This window comes from Somniosus microcephalus, chromosome 29, assembly GCF_052327205.1.
Source record: "Somniosus microcephalus isolate GS21.2 chromosome 29, FLI_Smic_1.0, whole genome shotgun sequence".
NCBI classification, from domain to species: Eukaryota; Metazoa; Chordata; class Chondrichthyes; order Squaliformes; family Somniosidae; genus Somniosus; species Somniosus microcephalus.
The window spans coordinates 30,747,508-30,773,492 of NC_141015.1; the positions used below are offsets into that span (position 1 = coordinate 30,747,508).

The 25,985-nt window shown below is 43.3% G+C and overlaps 1 protein-coding gene across 8 annotated transcripts in view; it reads right to left on the reverse strand.

Annotated features, from left to right (window-relative positions):
• dlg5a (discs, large homolog 5a (Drosophila)) overlaps positions 1–25,985 on the reverse strand; it is a 224,279-nt gene that overhangs the window by 65,460 nt on the left and 132,834 nt on the right. For 5 of the 8 annotated variants that reach the window (XR_015074204.1, XM_085970507.1, XM_085970508.1 and 2 more), the window contains exons 8-12: positions 25,427–25,739; positions 20,956–21,186; positions 15,732–15,931; positions 14,408–14,533; positions 760–892 (exon numbers count right to left, since the gene is read on the reverse strand). Coding sequence is in view for 7 of the 8 variants with exons in the window: in XM_085970507.1 (XP_085826633.1) it covers positions 760–892; positions 14,408–14,533; positions 15,732–15,931; positions 20,956–21,186; positions 25,427–25,739 (1,003 nt within the window). In the remaining variant the exon portion in view is untranslated. The remainder of the gene's footprint in view (positions 1–759; positions 893–14,407; positions 14,534–15,731; positions 15,932–20,955; positions 21,187–25,426; positions 25,740–25,985) is intronic. The other 3 variants (XM_085970512.1, XM_085970513.1, XM_085970509.1) reach the window with 2 other exon arrangements.

A 25,985-nucleotide genomic window follows, 5' to 3' on the forward strand; every position in this document is an offset into this window, starting at 1 on the left:
CGTTGGTGATAAGAGTTGTGGAGAAGCAGAGTTTTTTTTCCTCCAGGGGTGGGATTGGGGGTAGTCGGTAGGAGGTGCATGGGGAAATGTGAATGGTGAGGGAGATGAGGAAGTGTAAATATGCAGTTAAACTCTGTAGTTACTCTGTAGTCAAGATATTCAAAATACAGAAATAACAAAATCAATTCTGCTAACTGATCATGAATGCACACGATTCCATCCTGCTCTCTAGCAAAAAAAAATAAGTTAAAACACTGAATGGTAAAAATTGCCATCAATTAGATTTTATTTGAAGTCTCAAGCAAGTCACTGCTTTAAATAGAAACAGAAGCATTTAATGACAAATATTTCCTATTTAAGAGGGCGAGGTGACAAGGAGAGCATGTAATATACTTTCATTTCTTAGAACCACATTCATATCCAACCCAAAATGAATGGATGAGAGTAATGCCCTCCAGTTGTTGAAATGAGACAGGACAATCCAAACACTCTGCTCCTAAACACTGTGCAGGCCCACAGAACATAATTAATCACAATTTAGCACAAATGAATAATCTCAGTCAGAAGCTACACTGAAAGCTAATGTAGAAGCAAAAAAAATGACACTGATACAATAAGGGCACATCCTTCAGGACTGTTGTTGAGGCAGTGTGGAGAGAGTTTTACTCTGTATATAGTGTTATTATTCCATTCTTCACACTGATTGCTCCTGTTGCTAGCCACAAAAAAAATCACCACTGTCGAAGTTTACAAACATACCCTGTCCTTTGCAAATTCAACTACTTCAGTCTCCCATTCAAGGGAATCGGTGTCAATAGCTGAATCATGGGAATTGTGAGCCATAAGCTGCCGAATCCGGGCCTCCTTCTCCAACTGGTTTTCCATCTTCTCCCTTTACCAAGGAAAAGAAAAATTAGAGAATGCAACTTAATAATAGGTTTTAAAATATTAAGCAAGAATTAGAAGAAGCAATTCAGCTTCCCGCATTGTCCAAATACTTGGGTCACCCTGGCTCCCAGAGTTGTTTCAAATATTTCATTATTTTTTGTCGCAGGTTGTGTGTCTGTATGATTTGCAGGTTTCTTCATTTGAAATATATAAAGTATGGAAAATATCTACAATTTCGGATGTCAAATGAAATTGATCTCATTTGGAACTTGGCATAACAGTACGACAAAAAATTAACCTGGAAATGTGGAAATTACACGGGGAGAAGGGACAGGCCCTGTAATATCAAGTGCTCCTCTCAAAATAAAGTAAGTGATTTTTCCTTATTAGCAGCCTGCTGGAGAAACAAAATACTGAGGGAATAACTTTAAGCTAACCCGCCCGGTGGGAACAAGGGTGAACTGGCTCAGAAGCCTGCTTTACACCCCTTCCGATATCGCTCCTTGCTGAAGTCAATAGGCGGAGTGCAAAATGGGTGTCCGACCCGAACCCGCCGCGCGGGTTAGGTTAAAATTACCCGCTAAATGTCAAAAGATGGAAAACAGTCACATCCATCGCCAAGCAATGAAGTTCACAGTAACATGGGTTGGTATCTCTCTCAGTCCTGCATGCTGATCCTGGAGCTAACAGCGATGCGAGAATTCAGGACTGAATTCAGAATTTTTTAGTCCATGTAAATCACCATTCAAACCTAAAATAAAGTCCCTGAGCTACTGAGGTTTTGGGTTGGACTGATGCAAAGGATCATTAAACTCCAACACATGAGCTGCAGCATAATGCAGCAGGTGATCAGTATTTCTTTAAAACTTTAAAATTAAAAAACACAACTCCAGTAATCACTTGCACTGCCTTTTCATATCTAATGATTGAAATTTAGCTGCCTTTCAATTGCTGGAAATTTCACCAGCCAATCAGATGTCAATGAGCAGAACTCTAAACAAGTATTTGAATACATGCGCTCAGAGCCACTCAACCAGCAGCAGAAATCAGCAGGTGCCTTTCTCTTACACGTCGACCCAATATTCCACCAATTAGTGCAGAATAATTGCAGAAAATGATCCAACAGGATAGTCAGATCTCTAAACTAAAACATGAAAGTGACTGAGCCCTTAGCAAGAAAGTAAGGTGTCAAATCTGGAGAGTCTGGATAAAGGGGAATAGTCTCAGGATAACGGGTCGGCCATTTAAGACTGAGATGAGGAGGAATTTCTTCACTCAGAGGGTTTTGAATCTTTAGAATTCTCTACCCCAGAGGGATGTGGATGTTCAGTCGTTGAGTATATTCAAGGCTGAGGTCGATAGATTTTTGGACTCCAGGGGAATCAAGGCATACGGGGATCGAGCAGGAAGGTGGAGTTGAGCTCGAAGATCAGCCATGATCTTATTGAATGGCGGAGCAGGCTCAAGGTGCCGTATGGCCTACTCCTGCTCCTATTTGTTATGTTCTAAAGTGAACTGTCAAAGTGTTAACTGTGAATAAGCTGAAATACTGAAATTAAGAAGAAATTAACAACTTACTTACTTAATGAGAATAGAGTTGTTTGCGTCACATTTTTTTTTTAGCATGCAAGGTAAACGATAGCATTTGATGGGTCTGTCTGAACCATTGCTAACTTTTAAATATTGCCTGAAGTATTTAATTTCTTCAGTCTAATTCAAATTTGGATCTTTCCACTCAGAAGTGAGGACATTTTATGGCTATTTTTCAAATGTCATTAGATTGTTTAAGACCCATCGTTTTCAAGAGCAGCTTTTGACTTTGCCAGCCCTCCCACTTCTTGCAACTGCATTAAACAACCAAGCTATGGAAGCACATTTCTGCTGGTCTGTAAACCAACACATTTATCCTGGAAGTGAGTTGGAGAGGGACAGGTGTGGAAGTCCGCCTGCAGTCTGGCTGATGCAGACTCATCAAAGTCTGTTGGGTTGCCACAGCAGAGGCTGAATTATCCATTTCAGGGTGCACTCTTTGACGTAATGAAACTCACTACGCACTTGGTTTGAGTATAAAGCAAGGCTTTAATCAACTTGTTTCAGAACATGGAGGTCTAGTTGTACTTCACTAGTTCCTGTCTTACAAAATGTCCCTGGGCAAGCTGGGCCCACGCCCGAGTATTTATACTCCTTGGACGGCGCCACCAGCTGGCCGTCCAGCATTTTTTCATGAGTAGTTTCTTTATGAGGATGAGATTTATAACATTCTTCTTATAAAGAAAATTACAAGATGTGTAGACAGGGAGGATGTGAAACAAAAAACCCGTGGATATCAATTATGCCTGTGCATTTTACAGAAATGTTTGCAGGCTTGTAAATACAATAGGTCCTTTAATTTAAAGTCAATTTATTTTAAGGTCACCATCAAGAAATTTAAATTGAACACTAAACCAGCATTATTGTAAAATGGCAAATAAATAACAATAACGAGCATAACTGAAGTCTTAATCCTACTTTGAGTCACACTGAATTACACAGAAACATTGTAAAGGCTTAAAATACTGATCTTCTATATCCAGCAGGATGTAGCTGCTACTTTAGTCTGTAGACTAAGTTCAAAAGCTTTATTTCAAATAAATCCCTACTTAATCCTAATAGTTGCGCACTGATAGAACAGTATAATCGGCAACACTTTTAAAGTTGAATTATACTTTACCATAAAATGATTTATATTTGTACACAATGATTGGTTCATATAAAATGTTGATATTGCCAAAAACACAGCATGCAGAATTTGAACATTTTTGTAATTATGCAGCAGAGGTTTTAGCGTGTTACTTTTTCCTGAATATATCTTGTATCTATTCTTTAAATCAATAATTTTAAAATGGAATATTCACCCTTTTTGGAGGCTGGGGAGTACTTCCAACATTAGCACGTTTCCATAATTTAATTAAAGCTAATACGACACATTGATTCTTTTAAGGGTTAACAAAAAACAATCACTTGACATGATAGCTCTCTAGCTGACTGCAAGTCTTACAGCAAGAGAGCGGTTATGCTGACTTATGTAATGGGTCCATCAACAAGTGTTTTTTTTTTAATTGTAGAAGCACAGATCTCCAAACTTCCAAGTCTTAGGGTGCTGATTATAGAATTCTAAAGCAACTGAAAAATTGCTGAGACTTGGTTTGGGACATTTTACAGCTGATTACTTTTCTAGTTTTAGACATAATCATAGAATGGTTACAACACAGGAGGAGGCCATTCGGTCATCCAGCCCGTGCCGGCTCTCTGCAAGAGCACTTCAGCTAGTCCCACTCACCCGCCCTTTCCCCGTAGCCCTGCAAATGTTTTTCCTACAGATACTTATCCAATTCCCTTTTGAAAGCCGTGATTGAATCTGCCTCCACCACCCTTTCAGGCAGTGCATTCCAGATTCTAACCACTCGCTGCATAAAAAAGTTTTTTCTCATGTTGCCTTTGGTTCTTCTGCCAATCACCTTAAATCTGTGTCCTCTGGTTCTCGTCCCTTCCGCCAATGGGAACAGTTTCTCTCTCTCTACTCTGTGACTCCTCGTGATTTTGAGCACCTCTATCAAATCTGCTCTCAACCTTCTCCGCTCTAAGGAGAACAACCCCAGCTTCTCCAGTCTATCCACGTAACTGAAGTCCCTTATCCATTCTCGTAAATCTTTTCTGCACGCTCTCTAAGGCCTTCACATCCTTCCTAAAGTGCGGTGCCCAGAATTGGACACAATACTTCAGTTGAGGCCGGACCAGTGTTTTATAAAGGTTCATCATAACTTCCTTGCTTTTGTACTCTATGTCTCTATTTACAAAGCCCAGGAACCCGTATGCTTTTTTAACCGCTTTCTCAACCTGCCCTGCTACCTTCACGACTTATGCATATACCCTCAGGCCTCTCTGTTCATGCACCCCCTTTAGAATTGTACCCTATAGTTTATATTGCCTCTCCTCGTTCTTCCTACCAAAATGTATCACTTCGCACTTTTCTGTGTTAAATTTCATCTGCCACGTGTCCGCCCATTCCACCAGCCTGTCTATGTCTTCTTGAAGTCTATCACTATCCTCCTCACTGTTCACTATACTTCCTGTTGTGTATGTAACCTGTTCCACCTTAAGAGAGCTTAAGCCTGTTCCACCTTAAGAGATGTACTACTTTCTCAGGCTGCTGTAGACGTAATACCGGGGGTGAACACACCGGTATATAAGCACTGTGCAGTAATCTTGTATTCAGTATAGTCCCTACCTCCAACCAGTAAAGACCTGTTGAGTTATACGTTTAAGTCTTTGTGTTAATTGTTCAATACAATACACATACTTAACACTGGCGACGAGTCAGGTTCTTACCCTGCGGCAGTTATTCCACGGCGGTTGAAGAGAGGTTTCAAACCTCACCACTCACCACCCCACTGGAAGCGACAGGCATTAGGACCCTGAAGCCTCCATCAGCTTGTGAACCGGAGTAGAAGACAGGACTGGGGAAGAGAGAGGTACAGGGCGATAGCGATCGGCAGATAAGGGCCGGGCCGCTTTGAAGTGAGGGGCGCAGCCGGGCCATCGATCGCATCCGCTGATAAGGGCCGGGCCGCTTTCAAGTGCGAGGCGCAGCCGGGCCATCGATCGAAATCCCTGATAAGGGCCGCACTCGGGCTGAAAGGCGCGGCGGCTGCAGAAGCTCAAGGTGCGAGAGCCGCGGTGCACAGCGCGGGCTATCGATCGCGGCGAAGATAAGGGCGGCACTCGGGGGCTGAAGGGAGACGGCGTCGGGGGACGGGTGAAGACCGCCAAGCGCGGGAAAACCGCCATTTTGTGGGCGGAGGACGACGGCAAGAGCGGGAAGCCGCCATCTTGGATAGCAGTAAAAAAAAAAAAAATCTGAGAAATTGCAAATCTGATAAAGTACTACAATGCCTAAACACGGGAATATTAGCAACTTTGATAGTGACATCGAAGATTGGGCCATATATGTAGAACGAGTTAAAAATTATTGTAAGGCCAATAAAATTCGTGAGGCTGATAAAGCACTAACATTATTAAATTTAATGGGTGCGAAGACATACGGGCAATTGAAACACCTGTTATCACCAGATGAACCGGCGGATAAGACGTTCGATGAGATTGTTACTGTCCTGAAAGATCATCTAAACCCCACGCCGCTGATGCTAGCGGAACGATTTAAATTTTACGACAGAAGGCAGCTACAGCATGAAAGCAATGCTGAATATTTGCTGGAATTGCGTAAATTAGCGAAATATTGCCAGTTTCGAACGGGACTGACAGATGCACTACGAGACAAATTTGTGTGTGGTTTATTTAAACAGGATACACAAAAGCGACTGCTCGAGGAGAATGAGCTGACGCTTGAGAAGGCGGTCACTATGGCAGCAGCACACGAAGCCGCAGCGAGAGGCACGGCAGTAATGCAGCTACGGTCACCGGAGCTCAGTGCACACAAATTGGGTGTGAGTTCTGTTAAATGTTATCGTTGTGGAAAGACAACGCATGATCAGAACCAGTGTTGGTTTAAAAACCAAGAATGTAGAACTTGTGGTAGGCTTGGACATATAGCTAGAGTATGCAGGTCAGCGAAGAAGACCAGCAACAAGAAGTCACCGCAAGGGAAATACGCAAAGGTACACAAGGTGGCCGAACAGGAGTCCGATTCAGACGCAAGCAGTATTGAACTGGCTAGCTTAAGGGTACTCAACGTTGGTAAGGGTGCAGACCTCCAGACAATTTGGGTTACTCTTCAGATAGAAGGAGTCCAAGTAAAAATGGAATTGGACACTGGATCGGCATTGTCGGTCATGAATAAGAAAGATTACAGAAGGTTATTCCAACATATTCCCCTACAGGATACGGAGATTATATTGACAACCTACACGGGGCAGAGAGTGTACCCCATCGGGACAATAAAGGTTGCAGTGGCCAACAAGGGCGAAGGAAGTCAAATAATGGACTTATATGTGCTACCGGAGGGAGGTCCACCACTACTAGGCCGGGAGTGGTTTAGAAACATAAATATGGACTGGCATTCGCTAAAAGCCATAAAGAGTGAGAACTCGGTGCAGATAATCAGCCCAGACTCTAGAACTGATGATGGTAAGACCAACCCATGTGCAAAAGACAAAGTTTCAGCACAGAATTCCACTGAGCAACAACAACATAGTTTAACAGAGAATTCTGAGTCTGTCAAGTCTACTGATATGCACATTTTTGAGGGACACTGGGCTCGAACTCAACTCCATTTCAAACTACAACAGCAATTAGAACAAATGATTCGCCGTTTTGAGCAAGAGATGAATGAAATAAAAAAGTTCTTTGTTACAGAGTGGGAGAATCTGGAAAGGCAACAGAAGCAACTGATGGAGAAAATGGAGCAGGAGCACACCAACCATCTGCGCGAGGAGGCCGAACGAATCAAAGCTGATTCAGGTTCTGAAGGTGCGTGCCATAATCTGGTGTCAGAAGAGTTAACGGTCAGCCAACTCCTTCATATGCTGAGGGACAAGACTCTGAAATGGGAAAAACTTGAACACGAGCTGCGATCTTCAAAGGAAAAGGGTTCGGAGCTCTCAAAAGTCATTGAGATGGCTGATGTGACGACACAGACTGAAACGACTGCAACAGAGCAGCCATTGGATGCCAAAAGTACGCTGACTCACGTCAATGTAGAACAACAGACCGCTGAAACAGCTGCTCCGGTAGAGGGACTGCATAGTCCGAGCAATCAATCTCCAAAGGAAGTTGAAGTATTAAAATCACAAATGAGGTCACTAGTAAACGACTTGCTGAAAGCCCAGAAAAAGCTGGATGCAGAGGTACACATGAAGAAGTCTCTTCAGGAAAGATGTCTGGATTTGGAACAAGAGCTGGCTAACGTCCAGCTGGGTATGGAGGAAATAGACGACCCTCTCGCTGGCCTAGCTCAGGACGACACCGAATATTACCATGACCTGTCGGACGACTCCGAATATTACGATGTCCTGTCCTGCCCAGCTTGTAACTTCGACCCCCAAAGTGCAGAAATCATGGAGGAGCACCAAAAGTCTACGGAACATCGGAAGAAGGTGGCTCTACTACGGGAAGTAAGAGAGATAGAGAAGGAACAGCAGTCGGATAGCGTCCAGTTGGGTAAGGAAGAAGTAGAAGGGCCTCTCGACCTGTTGAGTGATAGTGAATACTACGAGGATGTGGTATGCCCAAATTGTGATGGAAACTCCCAAAGTGCTGAAATCCGGAGGAAGCACTTAAGGTCTAAAGAACATAGAGAGTTGGTAGCATTACAGCTGTCCGCCGAGAAGATGGGAACGACAAGAGTTGTAAAAAGGCAGAAAAGAAAAAGAAGAGGCCGAAAATAATAATTGTTTAAAATATTGTTACTTCTACTACCTCCGGCCGAACACTACGAAAAGATGCTGTCTGGAACGAATTAAGATCAGAGACTGAATTTACGAACTGTTCCCACAGAGACTGAACCTGTAAACTGTTCCCACTAAGAGTATGTTGCAACTGTTCGTAGAGATTGAATCTGTGAACTGTTTTCCGCAGAGACTGAATCTGTGATATGTTACGTTAAACATGAAGTTATATATGTATATATGTTATTACGTTATGTTAAATGGGGGGATGACTATAAAGCTAAGAAGGGAGGAGTGTTGTGTATGTAACCTGTTCCACCTTAAGGGAGCTTAAGCCTGTTCCACCTTAAGAGATGTACTACTTTCTCAGGCTGCTGTAGACGTAATACCGGGGGTGAACACACCGGTATATAAGCACTGTGCAGTAATCTTGTATTCAGTATAGTCCCTACCTCCAACCAGTAAAGACCTGTTGAGTTATACGTTTAAGTCTTTGTGTTAATTGTTCAATACAATACACATACTTAACACTTCCAAGTTTTGTGTCATCTGCAAATTTTGAAATTGTGCCCTGTACAACCAAGTCCAAGTCATTGATATATATCAAGAAAAGCAGTGGTCCTAGTACCGACCCCTGGGGAACACCACTGTATACCTGTTAAGTCTGTGTGTTATAGTGAGAATTACTACACAGACCACAAAAGTAAATTCAACAGGTCTTTACTGGTTGGAGGTCGGACTATACTGAATACAATATTATTACACTGTGCTTATATACCGGTGTGGTCACCACCGGTATTGCGTATACAGCAGCCAAAGAAAGTAGTACCTTTCTTAAGGTGGACCAGGCTTAAGTTCTCTTAAGGTGGAACAGGTTACATACACCACAATCCTCCCTTTTTAGCTTAACAGTCATATCCCCAAATAAACATAACATATATACATATATAACTTCAGGTATAACAGTTCAAAGGTTCAGTCTCTCAGGAGGCTTTCTGAATCGGCTTGGATAACGCCTTTCAGTGGTCTCAGATTCTTGTTGTTGAGGTGCCTCCTCTAGTTGGTTGCCAATGTATTGGGTGTCATCATCATCAAATACATTCTCGGCCGAGGTAGATGCTTCAGGTTCATGAAGGTCTTCCACAGCTGTCTCTGTCACAACCATGGGTTCGACCCTTGCTCTCGACTCTACCAGTTGATCCGCATGACGCCTTATCACATTATGACCAATATCTACGGTGTACATCAGAGGTCCTTGTCTGGCCCGGATTGTTCCGGACTGCCATTTGTCGTTTCCATAGCCCCTTGCCATCACTGGTTGTCCTACGTCGAAAGTTCGAGTGGTCTTGCTGTTAATATGCCGAAACTGTTTGTTTTCCACTTCCCTCCGCACATTTGGTTTTAACAAGTCCAACTTGGGCCGCAACCTCCTGTTATAAAACATCATAGCAGGACTTTGGTTAGTCACGGCATGATCGGCGTTTCTATATGACATCAGGAACTTATCGACCTTGTGTTGCAGCGGAATCTGATCATCATTCATGGCCTTAATAGTCTTTTTGAATGTCTGGACAAATCTTTCAGCCAACCCGTTTGTCGCCGGATGATATGGGGCAGAGGTATAATGTTTAACTCCATTCTTCTTTAAGAATTGTTGGAATTCTTCCAATACAAACTGTGGTCCGTTGTCCGAACAGATCTGTTCTGGCAATCCGTTCCTTGCGAATATTGTTCTTAACACCGCAATTGTCTTTTCTGAAGTAGTGGTATTCATCTTGATGACTTCTGGCCATTTGGAATGTGCGTCCACCGCGATTAGGAACATGGAGTCCATGAATGGACCACCAAAGTCAATATGTACGCGTTGCCATGGGGCTGAAGGCCATTCCCATGGGTGTAGCGGTGCTATCGGAGGTGCATTTTGCACTTTGACACCCAGCGCAGCTTTTCGTTAACTCCTCAATCTGTTGGTCAATACCCGGCCACCATACGTAAGCCCTAGCAAGACTTTTCATCTTAACTCGCCCCAGATGACCTTCATGTAGTTCTTTTAAAACCCTTTCCCTTAACTTGGGAGGAATAATCACTCTTGTCCCGTACATCAAAGTACCATGGCAGACGGACAGCTGGTCTCGCCTTGCCGAGAATGCCGGTAACAGAGGATCACCCCGTGTTGGCCATCCTTTCACTGTCACCTCGTAGACTCTGGACAGTGTCGGGTCGTTCCTGGTTTCTCTTTCAATACTTGCATTGGTGACAGGTAAACACTCGATAATGGTCGAATGAAATAACTCAACAGGGTCAACTTCCGTCGTGTCTTCATCTTCAGGTAGTGGCAGGCACGACAGGCCATCAGCATTGCCATGCTGTTTCGTACCTTTGAATTCTATCTGATATTGATGTGCCCCTAAGAAAAGAGACCATCTCTGGAGACGCTGTGCTGTCATCACCGAAACACCCTTCTTAGGGTTAAAAATGGACACCAACGGTTGATGGTCCGTCAGAAGTGTGAATTTTTGGCCCTGTAGGTAATGATTAAACTTCTTCACTCCCCATACAAGGCTAAGGGCCTCCCTATCGATCTGCGCATAGTTGCGCTCAGCGGAGGTCAATGATCTGGATGCAAACGCGACTGGCCTTTCCGTGCCATTTGGCAACTTGTGTGAGAGTACTGCCCCAATACCATATGGAGAAGCATCACAAGCCAACCGAATAGGCAGTGTCGGGTTGAAGTGAGCCAACACTTCCTCTGAGGTGATCAATTCTTTGCTTTTGCGAAATGCCTTCTTACAGTTTTCGCCCCAGTCCCATGGTACCCCTTTCTGTAAAAGAGCGTTCAACGGATGCAGCACCGTGGATAGATTTGGCAGAAATTTATGGTAGTAGTTAATTAATCCTAGAAACGACCTCAACTGAGAGACATTCTCCGGAGCGGGAGCCTTTACAACTGCCGCTATCTTGTCAGGAGACTTATGAAGCCCCTCCCGGTCAATGACATGACCACAGTACGAGATCCGCTTCTGGAAGAACTCACATTTCTGCCGATTTACCCTAAGTCCATACTCTTTCAGTCTGTTGAGCACCAGTTCCAAGTTAGTGAGATGCTGTTCATCACCATCACCTGTGATCAGAATGTCGTCCAGGTAACATTGTGTGCCTGGAATTCCCTGTAATACCTGCTCCATGGCCCTCTGCCAAATTGCTGGAGCCGATGCCACACCAAAAACCAGCCTATTGTACCGGTACAACCCTCGATGCGTGTTGATTGTGAGGTAGTGGCGTGACTCTTCAACCTCCATCTGCAAGTACGCCTGCGCCAGGTCTATCTTGGTGAGGTGTTTCCCGCCAGACAGTGAAGCGAAAATATCCTCAATCCGTGGAAGCGGATACTGCACCGTGTGAAGCACTGGATTAACGGTGATCTTGAAATCTCCACAGATGCGAACCTTCCCTGGATCTCCTGGCTTATTGTTCGCAGGACGTTTCATAACGGGAACAATGGGCGTAGCCCACTCACTCCAATCTACTTTAGACAGTACCCCTGAACGTTCTAGTGCTTCCAGCTCCGCTTCAACCGCAGGTCGTATTGCATAGGGTACCGGTCTGGCTTTAAAAAATTTTGGTTGTGCATGTTCATCAATCTTGATGTTTGCCGTAATTCCTCTCAGTGTTCCCAGTCCCGGCTGGAACACCTCTTTAGCCTCATCCAATATTCTGGACAATCGTTTAGGTTTGACAGCTGTTTCCCCGGAATCTACCGTTAGTGCTTTCAGGAGTGCCAGTCCATATTCATTTTCCTAATCCACTCCCGTCCTAGTAGTGGTGGACCTCCTTCAGGTAGCACATATAAGTCTATTACTTGGCTTCCTTCGCCCTTGTGGACCACTTCTACCTCTATTTTTCCGATGGGGTACACTCTTTGCCCCGTGTACATTTTCAATATAATCTCCGTATCCTGTAAGGGAATATGTTGGAATAACCTTCTGTAATCTTTCTTATTCATGACCGTCAATGCCGATCCAGTGTCCAATTCCATTTTTACTTGGACTCCTGCTATCTTAAGAGTGACCCAAATTGTCTGGAGGTCTGTATCCTTACCAACGTTGTGTATTCTTAAGCTATCCAGTTCATTACTGCTCGCGTCTGAATCTGACTTCTGTTCAGTCAAACTGTTCTTTGTCACCTTGTGTACCTTTGCATATTTTCCTTGCGGTGACTTTTTATTGCTGGTCTTCTTTCCTGACCGGCATACTTTAGCTATGTGGCCAAATCTGCCACACGTTCTGCATTCTTGGTTTTTAAACCAACACTGGTTCTGATCGTGCGTTGTCTTTCCACAACGATAACATTTGACAGAACTCAAACCCAATTTGTTTGTACCGAGTTCCGGTGGCCGTAGCTGCATTACTGCCGTGCCTCTCGCTGCGGCCTCGTGTGCTGCTGCCATAGTGACTGCCTTCTCGAGAGACAGCTCATTCTCCTCGAGCAGTCGCCTTTGTGTATCCTGTTTAAATAAACCACACACAAATCTATCTCGAAGTGCCTCTGTCAGTCCCGTTCCAAACTGACAATATTTTGCTAGCTTACGTAATTCCATCAAATATTCAGCATTGCTTTCATTTTGCCGCTGTCTTCTATCGTAAAATTTAAATCGTTCCGCTAGCATCAGCGGCGTGGGGCTAAGATGATTTTTTAGGACAGTAACAATCTGTTCGAACGTCTTATCCGCCGGTTCATCTGGTGATAACAGGTGTTTCAATTGCCCGTATGTCTTCGCACCCATTAAGTTTAGTAATGTTAGTGCTTTATCTGTCTCAGGAATTTTATTTGCCTTACAATAGTTTTGTATGCGTTCTACATACATAGCCCAGTCTTCTATATCACTGTCGAAGGCATTAATGTTCCCATGTTTAGGCATCGTAGCAATTTATCGTATTTTTAATGTTATCTAAGATGGCAGCTTCCCGCTCTTGCCGTCGTCCTCCGCCCACAAAATGGCGGTTTTCCCGCGCTTGGCGGTCTTCACCCATCCCCCGACGCTGTCTCCGCTTCACCGCGGCTCTCGCGCCTTCAGTTTCCCCAGACGCTGCGCCTTTAGCCCGAATGCGGCCCTTATCTCCGGTCGCGATCGACCTCACCGCCCTTATTCCTCCGTCTTCCCAGCCCCGTCTGTACAGCCAACGCGGCTGACTTTCTGTCGCGTCGCTGCCCGGCTTACCCACCACGAGGTAGTAGAAGAAGCTGACAGTCGCTGATGGAGGCTTCGAGGTCAGGATGTCTTCTGCACTCCGGTTGCTCGATGCCTGCCGCTCAACGTGTCTTCCCGTAGGTGATGAGGGTGGAAACCTCTCTTCGACGTCCTGTCTGTGGACGAAGTCGCCGTGGAAATTACTGCAGCAGGGTAAGAATCGGACTCGTCGCCACTGTTAAGTCTGTGTGTTATAGTGAGAATTACTACACAGACCACAAAAGTAAATTCAACAGGTCTTTACTGGTTGGAGGTCGGACTATACCGAATACAATATTATTACACTGTGCTTATATACCGGTGTGGTCACCACCGGTATTGCGTATACAGCAGCCAAAGAAAGTAGTACCTTTCTTAAGGTGGACCAGGCTTAAGTTCTCTTAAGGTGGAACAGGTTACATACACCACAATACCTTCCTCCAGTCCGAAAAACAACCGTTCACCACTACTCACTGTTTCCTATCACTTAGCCAATTTCGTATCCATGCTGCCACTGTCTCTTTTATTCCATGGGCTTCAACTTTGCTGGAAAGCCTATGATGTGGCACTTTATCATAGGCCTTTTGGAAGTCCATGTACACCACATCAACCGCAATGCCCTCATCAATCCTCTCTGTTACCTCATCAAAAAACTCAATCCAGTTAGTTAAACACAATTTGTCTTTAACAAATCAGTGTTAGCTTTCCTTAATTAATCCACACTTGTTTTAAAAAGTTATTTAAAAACCTAACAATGTGTTAGGTACGGTTCAAAACACTTGTTCCCCCACCTTTTCCCTTCCCTTCATTCAAAAAATGAAAGTTGAGGAATGTACTCCCCTACTCTGCATCAATAGAATAGATTGGCATCAATCATACCAGATTTAAAGGTGAAGACATCACTACTTACTTCAGTTCCTTCAGTTCACGTATAGCATCATTCTTTTGTTTCATCATATCGTCTAGATCCCGAAGAGCTTCAGCCAGGTCACTCACGGCTCTGTCCCTTTCCCGCCGTAAGTTATCACACAAAGTTCTACACAAAAAATGTTACACATTCTGGATGAGCTAAACCAAAACCTAAAGAATACAAACTTTTCCACAACACAGATTACAGACAACACTCAGGCTGGAGCAGGGTTGAAAACTAAGGGGCCAGATTGTCATGACAAATCATGACAATATTGTTTTTATATTATTTTTACCATCTGAAGCCCAAGACTATGTTGCAGCCTGTAACTCGCTTTAACATAACTCTTTTATATGATGGGGGGTCATATTAGTGTAACACTTAGAAGTGACAATGATGCAGTTAAAGCCCAGCAGGGCTGTGGACATTGTTGTGAAGAACCTTCACCATGACAGTGCACCTGAAGATGGCAGAAGTTGGATGACTGTGCACGACAATCAGAAATATCAAATTTCTAAGATATATGAGAGAGAAAGGAGGGAGCGAGAGCGCGGGGAGGGAGCGAGAGCGCGGGGAGGGAGCGAGAGCGCGGGGAGGGAGCGAGAGCGCGGGGAGGGAGCGAGTGACAAAAGAAAGAGTGAAGCAGAGAGAGAGAGAGAGAGAGAGAGAGAGAGTGCAAGAGAAACATTAGAAAGTAACAGCTACAATGTAATGTGAAATCATGACCAAAAGACAAAAATGCTTTCATGGTACAGTACAGAGAAAGTTACAAATTAGTTTAATCCATCATATCAGTGCATGAGTCAGTGCTCTAGGGGCTAAACAAAAATAATTTGCAGCAAGATTTATTTCACCCAATGAATTTCTTTCAAGATATATATTAAACTATCCAGTAATTGCAGTACCCGTGTGTGAATATTAGATAAGGGTAAGGATTTTGACATTGCTGGTAACTGACAGTTTCAATTAGCAGAAGAATGGCCTTTTTTAAATACTTCATGTTGAAAACTTCAGCAATTTTTTTTATTTTTTATAAAGGCACCCTTTTGCTAAAACAGCCAACAGTTTGAACAACCTGGCTGAGCTGGTGCAAAGATTGGCTTGGTGGCAACCCTAGGTGTGAAGTGGGACTTAGCTGTCACACCCTCCTATGTTGAAATGCCTGCCAGCACTCATTGCCAAATAAATGGTGACTTTGGCTAGCACCACTGGAACTGTACCCAGGACATGTTACTGCCTTCACTGGAATAAAGGAAATTGCGAATTGTAAGAGGCTTAACTGGGAATTAATTTGTAGATGGAAATGGCGCATAGTTGCACTTACCGTATGCTTTCTCTTTCTGCAACTATCTTATCTCGCTCTTGGAATGCCCAGTCCCGCCTACGTTTCGCTACTTCTGCCTCCTGTATTCCTTCCTTCAGTTCCTGGGACATTGCCTCGCACTGCTTCCGAAGCATCTCGATTTCCTTACTGGCCCTTTCCATGTCCAATGTGGCTGAATCTTGTTTCTGTAAATTCAAACACTAAACAATTTGTGCTGCTTTGAAAATTTTAACAGTGATTTAAAATTCTATTATTGTGAACCAATATAGAAAAACAAGTAACTTCTAAATAGACCACATTTGTAAAGAACAATGGATCAAAAAAATACAAAACATTTGCTCTGTGACGGGTCTGAGGACACGTGCCAGATCTTCACATTTTATTTTTTAAAATTCAGAAGAAATCTGCTGTAAAAAAAATGTCTAATTTTGATAACTTTCTCACTTTAATCATTTAAGCACAAGATATTTTTGCTCAGGCACTCTTTGCTCAGTAATGCTAATTTTGATGACCACTACCATTGTTCTGAAAGTGATTGTCAATTTACGTAATTTCACAAAGTGCAATGAAAAAGCTTTCCAGAAATAAACCTATTTGACATCGAGTCAAGAAACAGGAAAAGAGAAACAGGAAAAAAAAAAGACTGGCATTTATGTAGCGCCTTTCACGTCTTCAGGACATCCCCAAGCGCTTTATACCCAATGAATTATTTTGGGGAAGAAACCAGTGTTGTTATGTGTGTAAACACAGCACCATATTGTGCACAGCAAGATCTCAAAAATAGCCAGCACAACAAAAATAAGGAAAAAAATCTCAATCGGGTTTGATTTAGTTTTGGCTGAGTTTAGGTAGAACTGTATTACGGGTCATGCAAAATAACCACACCCACAACTTTCACACCAAGATTGCCACCTTATGTGCCTAATTTTATGATAATTGTGATCACATAATTACTTCGTGATCACTTGAAGTATTTATTGTTCTTTAAGCACTGCAAGGGATTTGTGATTGACCTAAACTACTTTTAAACATTGAGATCAATGAATGCAAACAGCACTTAATGAACCCATGCTTACTGAACACTCACAAAAGTTGCTCATTTCTTATAATTGAAGAATGCAACTTAAAACAACTCAATAATGTAACTCTGTATGTAGTTGACTGTATATTACTTTTGTCTTTAAGTTAAAGGAAATTTTCATACTATTGCCACTTGAACTGTGAAAAACGAGCAGTATAATTAAAAAGAAAAAGAAGAGCCTGTCAATGCTGAAATCTGAAATGAAAGCAGAAGATGCTGCAAATACTCAGCAGGTTTCTACTGTAAAACTTGGCAACAGTTTGTCAGTCTCACAATCTTCAGTTTTCACACCTTCATCACCCTTGTCTACTCCTCTCACAGGTGGCAAGAATAGAGAAATAAAAGTAATGCTCTTTTAGACAGAATAAGAAGGCTTCAGTATGGTGAATGACAGGTGGCATAGCTTATTTTGGTTTCAGAGTGGCCACCATGCCAGACTAGAAATGGGATGGTGGCAAAATAGAGGAGTGTTACAGTAAAATTGTCTTGAAGGATGCACTGGTTGTGAGAAAGCTGTGAACATTTTTTTTTAATGCAAAGCTAGATGAGGCACTCTTCCAGTAGTGCACGCAACAGAGGGAAAGGGCATGTCTCTTAGTTGACCCATCTTTCAGGAGAAAAACATAGGACCTCAAAACGGCATTGAATGGAAGAGAGTCGAATCCATAGGAAGCTCGGAATAAATGCAAAAAAGGTTGTGGTGTAAGGCTGTTGCCTGTCCTCGGGGAGAGGCTATCATCTAGCTGGCATCAAGGATGTCTTTAGAGACGTATACAGAAAGAAAGGCCGTCACCAAAGGAGTCTCCGACTGTAATGATGTAAGCCTATTCTACAAAGTGCTACCCATCAAAACACTTGCTGCATGTGCAGAATCAGTCACGTCTGGGTACAAGCACAACAATCGGCATCTCAAACTTTCCATTTTGCAACGCAAGCAGGACATATAAGCTACTGTTAATGAAGATCAGAAATTGTTAAGCACTGGGCTTCGAAGGATTCCAGCCGTCCTGCGAAACCCAGTCTAATGATTAGATGAATGTCTGGTTGTTCACAGAAAAGCTTAATCCTGAACTTGTGAGGTATTATTTAAGGCAGCAGTGAGTTCCAGCCAAGACCATCCTCATATTGGGTATTTCTCCAACACACCATGCAGATGAATTCCTTCACAGCAAGAGCATCAGAAGTATCTTCTTCCTCCCTTAGTGTAACATCATTCCTGTAGGGTGCTCTGGAGAGGGCCAAGAGGAGATAAAAGGACCAGCTGCTATCATCACTCTTCAGAGGTTCTACAGGTAGCCAGTCTGATGGTAACACTCAATGGGCTGGATTTTGATACTGGAGGCGTGTAGGAGGCGTGACTACAACTTTCGGGGTTGTAGTCCCGCCTCCATCGAGTTGTGGCCAACCCACGCGATTTTCACTTGATTGACCTTGTTAAGCCCCGCCCAGGGGGCTCAGCAGGCCAATTAAGGGCCACCCGGCAACAGGTGACGTCGCAGATTGACATTTCATCTGTCAAGAGCTTTTGACAGATGAAATATCAGCGTTCGACAGCTCTTTGAAGCTGTCAAACACTGACAATCTGTACTCCACGTTAATTCCTTCCTCTCAGGCTGATTTAGAGATCTCTCCAGAACAGAAAGCTGAATGCTGCAACTTTTGATCGCTCGCGGCCATTCTGCTTTCTGTGCCGGTGAGATGAGGGACTCCCGAGACCGGACGGAAGGAAGGCTGTAAAGGTAAGTAAAACTTCTTTAAACACTTTACACGCACCAAACACACTTACCTTTGCACTCATGCACCCATCACTCACCTGAACACCGGACATCTCGAACCCTCCAAGCCCTTCAGCCCGACGTTCCGCCTCACTAACTTGGCGTGGTTTGGAGCCGTCAGGAATCCCACACTTCAGCAATAAAAATAGGGATTAGGCTAAAAACTGCCTGTTAACTACCTGTTAACAGACAGTTAATTGGCACTAATCTCCTTCCCGCCTCGGGGAGGCGGGTCCCAGCACAGGTCGGGTATCCGCCTCCTTTGAAAATGGCATGGAGGCGGGGTTGGGGACGGGATGGGTTCGTGCCCCCCCCCCCCCGATTTCAACCCCCCACACGCCTCCATTCTCGCCTCCACGGCCCAATGAAAATCCTGCCCAATGTCATCATATGAAGGACACGATTGATGTAGTTCTTCAGGTTACACTCAGCAAGTCTTGGAAACAGCCACGGGCCAACACTGAAGCTGGCACTATTATGAGGGAATTTGAAGCTTTCAGATCTTGTCTGGCAGAGACAGAGGTGGACATGGTATAAAGCAGCAGTCACTTTTTCCACCTAATGAAATAATTGTCAGGAATCCACGAGGCGGAAGGCGGCAACGTCAGCAAGTAGCTACTGTCCAAAAATGACCTGGGACATCAGCGAATGAAGATAACGCTGCTGAAGTCCAGGATGAAGCCAAGGGTGATGCAAAAAGACCCAGGGAAGGGGACCCGAGGAAGGGATGATGTTCCACAGTGAAGGAATATGGCAACAGCAACATAAACCCACACCAACAAACGTCATGCTCCTCAAGCAGTGACAATGCATGGCAGCACTGAAGTGGAGAGCTTTCTTTTGGCATAAATTCCAGCACTGTAAATTTCAACAGTAAATTTTTGTCATATAAGTATTCACAGAATCACAGAAACCCCACAGTGCAAATAGAGGCCATTTCGGCCCATTGAGCCTGCACAGACACATATCCCACCCGATCCCCGTAACCCCTACACCAACGCACGTATATAAACCCCCTAACACTAAGGGTCAATTTATCATAGCCAATCAACCTAACCCGCACATCTTTGGACTGTGGGAGGAAACCGGAGCACCCGGAGGAAACCCACGCAAACACGGGGAGAATGTGCAAACTCCACACAGACAGTCACCCGAGGCCGGATTCGAACCCGGGTCCCTGGCGCTGAGGCAACAGTGCTAACCACTATGCCACCGTGCTGAAGTGGAAGATTTGAAAATTTCCTCCTGTGCACTGTATTTTACAGTGAAATAATGTACAGTGAATATCAGAAGCTTTGAGTTTCTCTTTTGCCCCATAATTTCTAAAGCAAACACCTCCTATTTCAGACCTTTGGAGACCCTTTGGTCCCGAGGTGCCTGCCATGTGTACCTACTGTAGTTGACTTCTTTAATACAAAGAAAGGCTTGCATTTATGTAGCACCTTTCACAACCTCAATACATCCCAAAATGCTTCACAGCCAATGAAGTATTTTTGAAGCGTAGTCGCTGTTGTAATGTAGGAAACACGGTAGCCAATTTTCGCACATTCCAACATTGAAATATAACTTACCAGTAAACTGTGGATAATGATTGTTGCTTCAGTTTAGTTACTATGTATATCTGGTTGTTAGAAAAGCAATTTAAACCATCGCAAGAGATTAACTGTGTCCAATCACATTGGGAACATATGAATTGCTATGGCTTGTGGACTCTGGTTTTCACCAGTTAGGCATTAGTGATGTTGGTGTTAGTACTTCCATTGCTTGAAAATTAAATTTTTCATTCATAAGCATTATTAATATGCTTAATTATCATCCCAACTCTCACTGTGTGGGCAGTAAATCAACTACAGAAGAGAGACAGCTTGGTGTATTTTTTCCAGTGTTATTTGCATTTTTGTCATTTCCCGTCACATTGGGGACAAACTTCCAGGCTGTCATCAGTTCAGATTTAGCCCAGGGAGGACAACGTTATTTGATGATTTTACATCCAACAGTCGTGACCAAACTGAGCAACACGCCTGCAGTACCATTAGCTGGCCCCTTTCTCCAAGCACTTGGCAGCACGCAGCTCCCTACTGCTCGTGCCAGATTGAGAGGCAGTAAAAAAAGGACAGTGGGGGTCGCCAATGTTCCAGATCAGAATTTTCATTTTCTTAAAAGAACATTCCAATTCTAAGCAACCAGTAATACATTAAGTATTAGTAATTTGCCAGTGTTGGAAGCTTTCCTTTAAAAACGTGAAAATTTGAAACAATCTAGTTTTTATATATATCGTACAAAATTTTAATGGGGTACTCACAGGATTAAAGGAAATGTATAATAGATCGTAGCGAATAAAACAACTCCATACAAGGGCAAAATTCACCTGTCGGGCCTGGTAGTACTCCCGCAGCAACTGATCTCTCTGGATGATAGCTTCTGTTCTTTCCTTCCTAGCAACATCTCTCTCTTCTTTCACAGTCTCAATATCCTTACAAGCCTGATCAAGCTCCTTTTGAGCTTCTGCTTTGTCCTTCACTTCATGGCAGTATTTCTCCAGCAGTTCATTCCTTTCACAGATAGCATGATCTCGTTCTACCAGCGCAGAATGAAGCTCCTGAAATTTAGTCGCAACACACAAGTCACATCACTATTTTCATCCAACACGGTAAAAACACTGTCGTACATGCTGCTCCCACTTCGAACCCAAATACAATTTTATTTTCAGAAAATATGTGCTGCAATAATTGTTTTAGTTCTAAACCCAATAGTTTATATAAATGGAATATTTTACATTAAACCTTCTCACCCTTCTCATAGAGAAACATGGATCAAAAATGTATTATTGTAAGAGTTAGTGGTCTAACGCCCGCAAGCATTGAAAGGCACAAATCATTGAAATGTCCAACTGTTCTCGTGGCTATGTGAAACACTGACTTTTCTTTCTTTTGCTTCTCACCGTTGATCCCAATGACCGGGTTTTATTTTTGAATTTCTTTTACTCTTTCCATTTTCCGAATAAATTTATCTCCTTCTATTTCATGTCTTCCTCTTGTGTGCACTAATCCTGTTTGAGGGGCCAGGTGAACAATGTGCTCCCAGCCTTATGGCTCTGTTAAACTGTTGGTAAATGCACAATGACTGGCCCTTTCCACGATCGTTGAGGAAGCCCTGATCCTCATCTTGGCTCCTTCTGTCAACACCACAGCTAACACCAGAAACTTGGAAGATTATCAGCATGTACCCACTTTTTATTGCTGTGTGGCACAGGGTGTTCAGAGGACTTCATCACTGTGCTGTATTTAATTTAAAACACTCTTCTTAATCCTTTGATCAACATGCAATTCTATTCTAGTAAAATTTCCTTAATACTCAATTTTCTGACCAAGCGGCGCTGTATTTCAATATTGGTTAATTCCTCTCTTCTTCACTTAGGCAGTCCCTCGGAACCGAGGATGACTTGCTTCCACATTAAAAATGAGTTCTCAGGTGACTGATGAGTCCAATGTGGGACCTACAGTCTCTGTCACAGGTGGGGCAGACGGTGGTTGAAGGGGCGGGTGGGTGGGGTGCTTGGGTTGACGTGCGCTCCTTCCGCTTGTCTTCTGCTTGCTCCCGGCGAAGAGACTCGAGGTGTTCGGCGCCTTCCCGGATGCTTCTCTTCCACTTTGTACGGTCTTGGGCCAGGGATTCCCAGGTGTCAGTGGGGATGTTGCACTTTTTCAAGGAGGCTTTGAGGGTGTCCTTGGAGCGTTTCCTCTGCCCACCTGGGGCTCTCTTGCCATGTCGGAGCTCCGAGTAGAGCGCTTATTTTGAGAGTCTCGTATCGGACATGCGGACGATGTGACCCATCCATCAGAGCTGATCGAGCGTGGTCAAAGCTTCGATGCTGGCCTGAGCAAGAACACTTAAGTTGGTGCGCCTATCCTGCCAATGGATTTGCAGGATCTTGCGGAGGCAGCGTTGGTGGTACCTCTCCAGTGCTTTGAGGTGCCTGCTGTACATGGTCCATGTCTCTGAGGCATACAGGAGGGCGGGTATTACTACTGCTCTGTAGACCATGAGCTTAGTGCCGGGTTTGAGGTCCTGGTCTTCAAACACTCTCTTCCTCAGGCGACCGAAGGCTGCACTGGCACACTGAAGGCGGTGTTGGACTTAGTCATCGACATCTGCCCTTGATGTAATTACATTGATGTATACTTATTCAAGCCACTTAATGGCAGTATACTGAATAGAGCAACACACTGCAAACCTGTCCAGCCATCTTGGCCTGAATAAGATACAAAATAAAACAACATATTCCTTTGTGACCTCCAGTGAAATAAAGCCCATCACTGCAGCTCGCATCATCAGATTTAGCCCAGATTTTGCCATGTATGGTTGCCATCCATTCTGGTTTGCCACAATATCTACTGCCACCAAAAAGAAATAAGATAAAAATGGAATGAAACCTGTTCCATAACTCCAGCTCATTGGGCCGGATCTTGCTGGAAAAATAATGGCGTGTTAACGTCGCACACCGTTATTAACGCGTAAGTTGGCCAGCAAGTTCAGGGGATTAAGAGATACGCCACGAGCGGTGAATCTCCAGAACTTGCTGGTCGATTTACGCCTCTCCGCTGTTTGCTTTGCACAAATGGCATCGCGCCATGAGCCTCCCTGTTACTTTTAAGAACTTGCTGGATTTGCTCATTAATTGCCCAATAAACCTGCCGCAGAAAGTTCGGGCTGGAAGTTAACAGCAAAAGAACCTTTATTAACAACGTGATAATTGTTAATGCAACCATTCAACCTCTCTGGCCCAGAAAGGGAACAATTTAAAATGTTCACTCTGCATATAGTCAATTGTTAAAGATTTTAAATATGTCAAATATTTTCTTACTTTTCCCTTTCTGTTTCTTTTCTCTCAATCCAATTTTTCTTTCCCTCTCTCTATTTCTTTCTGTACCTGATTTGATTCTATTTCACCCTCCTTCTCTGTCTGTTCCTCAATCCTTAAATTTCATTGGTTAAGGAGATGCACTGTAGGAGATATTCATTGAGGTCCCGGATGTCCCGTTGCCCTCACCATGCCGTTATCAGCTCACACTTCCAGCAAGTTATGTTGCAAAAGCATTTCGACCTGAAGGGGGCAGGAAAAGGTCTAACTAACGGTGCGTGCTGCGAGATGCCGCTGCTCCAGCAAGATCCGGCCCATTGTATGGTAAGGAGATTAACTCAAATCCTGCTGTGTCTTAAAGGCGTAACATATATCAATGGATGACAGGGATAAAGGATGGAACTTTGAACAACTGCAGCAAAATAACTCAGCTTATTATCTCATCAGTGATCCGGCATGAAATTCCTACCGGCTCAGACCAAGTAACAGTAGATCCTGGACCCCAGACCAGCGCTCAAACATTCCTCCAGATTACAAGATAAGCAAAAACCCCCTTGAATGCAAGCTTCAAAATCCCCAAAATATACATGCCAAAAGCAAACAAATGTTGGGAGGTGGGGGGAGGGCGGGCACATGCAAATAAAATGGAGTAATTTTCAACTTCATTATCTGGGGGCAGATAGCTGGCTGTTGTAGAACCCGCTTAATTTTCATCCCATTAATTTCAACGGGATTAAAATCGGGCGTCTTCTGCAACGGCCAGATGATCTGCGCCACCAGGTTACTGCCCAGGCGGCACAGTTCAAAATGACCCCAATGTGTTTGCTCCCAAGTTGTGTTATTTTTGGATGGAAGTCATTTCATATCATTAGAAATGTTTGATTCAATCAAGCAGAAAATATTGGAATATACTTTTCAAAACTCAACTAAATACCTTTCTTGCAAAACCAAAGTAATTATTGCCAACAGAATGATTCATAACATAATTGAGCAGCATTTTAATAAAGGCCCTTTCTAGGCTGAAAGTAGCATTCCTGAAAAAATGTATTTGCTTTCCCCTAATCAGTTCCCCAATACCAAGAGGCTGAAATTTGTCCTCCGAGAATGTGGGAATTGGGTATTCTAAGTGGTTACAATAATTTCAAATTCTAAATGGCTCTAATCAGATGATTTTATAGTGTCTGCTGTGCATTACACACCAATCAATCTCAATGAGTTTCACAATAAGAAAGACTACATTGCTTCCTATTCATGAGTTTGCACTTGACGCCATTCTTAAACTATACAGTAATTGTTGGTTTCAACTGTTCCATCAGCCAGTTCTCAACAATACTGAATCAAGTACTGTATTACAACATATTATCTATTTTAAAAAGACTATACTCCACCCAAATTATAATTGTGGAGAGGCTGAAAGGTCAGTCTCCTTGGGAATGCAAAGCTGCTAATAATGTCAGGAACTGTAAATAGCTTATTCAGGGATTATGGATACAAGGACATCACTTTTCTTAGAGTTGGTTCCAAGAAGTTGCTTTGCCCCATTTTCTTGCTTGCGAATACCACCTTCATCAACGAAGGATTCTTTCTGAATTTGTATTTGTTTTTGTATTTTTTTTAAATGGAAGAAACGGCTGCACCACAGCTGCCCACCAGGGGAAGTGATGAAGAGAGAAACAGGCTATCCAAAAACCGGAGTAAGCTACCACAATAATTTTGATACCAACAGCTTTTCTAAACTTAAACCAAGAACGACAACACTGTATTTGTGCTTAAATTCAAACCTCTTAATATTTGTAGTGTGAAAGAGAACAGTGAAACAGTAAGATATCACAATACTTTTTTTTAAATAGAGAAACCTAGGTGAAGGGTCTGTAGATAATAGAAAAATGGAACATTAAAGGGAGGTAAGGAATTCCACAGTTTAGAGGTGCTGGAAGAGCATTAAAAGGACATGTACGAGCACCCTGTTTGATCTCACCTGTCGAAGAGCTTCAAGTTCTTCACCAGCCACTTTTCTTTCTGACGAGGTGTTCTTTAGATGACCCTGTGCCAACTCCAGTTCAGTCTGCAGCTTGTCAATCTCTTTATGCACCTGGTCTCTTTCGCTCATGACCAGGCGGTATTCATTCAGCACCGTATCCCTCTCTTCCTTGTACTTCTCTGCATCCTTGACTGCTTTCAGCTGTAACGTCTTGTATCGAGTCACCTCAGTTTGTAACCGTTCCATTTCCCTCTGGAGCTCTTTGTTCTGTACCGTTGCTTTACTTAACTCGTGCTGTATTGAATCATACCTTTAGAAACAATGCAAAAGTAGACAAAGCTCATTTTTTTCATTTAAAACAATCACAAAGATCATTTTACTATAACAAATACATTTCTCCTCCACTTTTTCTTAATACGTATTCAAATAATGTCAATGTTTTTAGTAGGTTCAGTGGAAATACTAAATTTCATAATGAATTATCATTTAGGTATTTCCTCTTTCAAATCTTTCTTTACATGTACCTCTTTCATCACCTACACGCTAGACACAATGG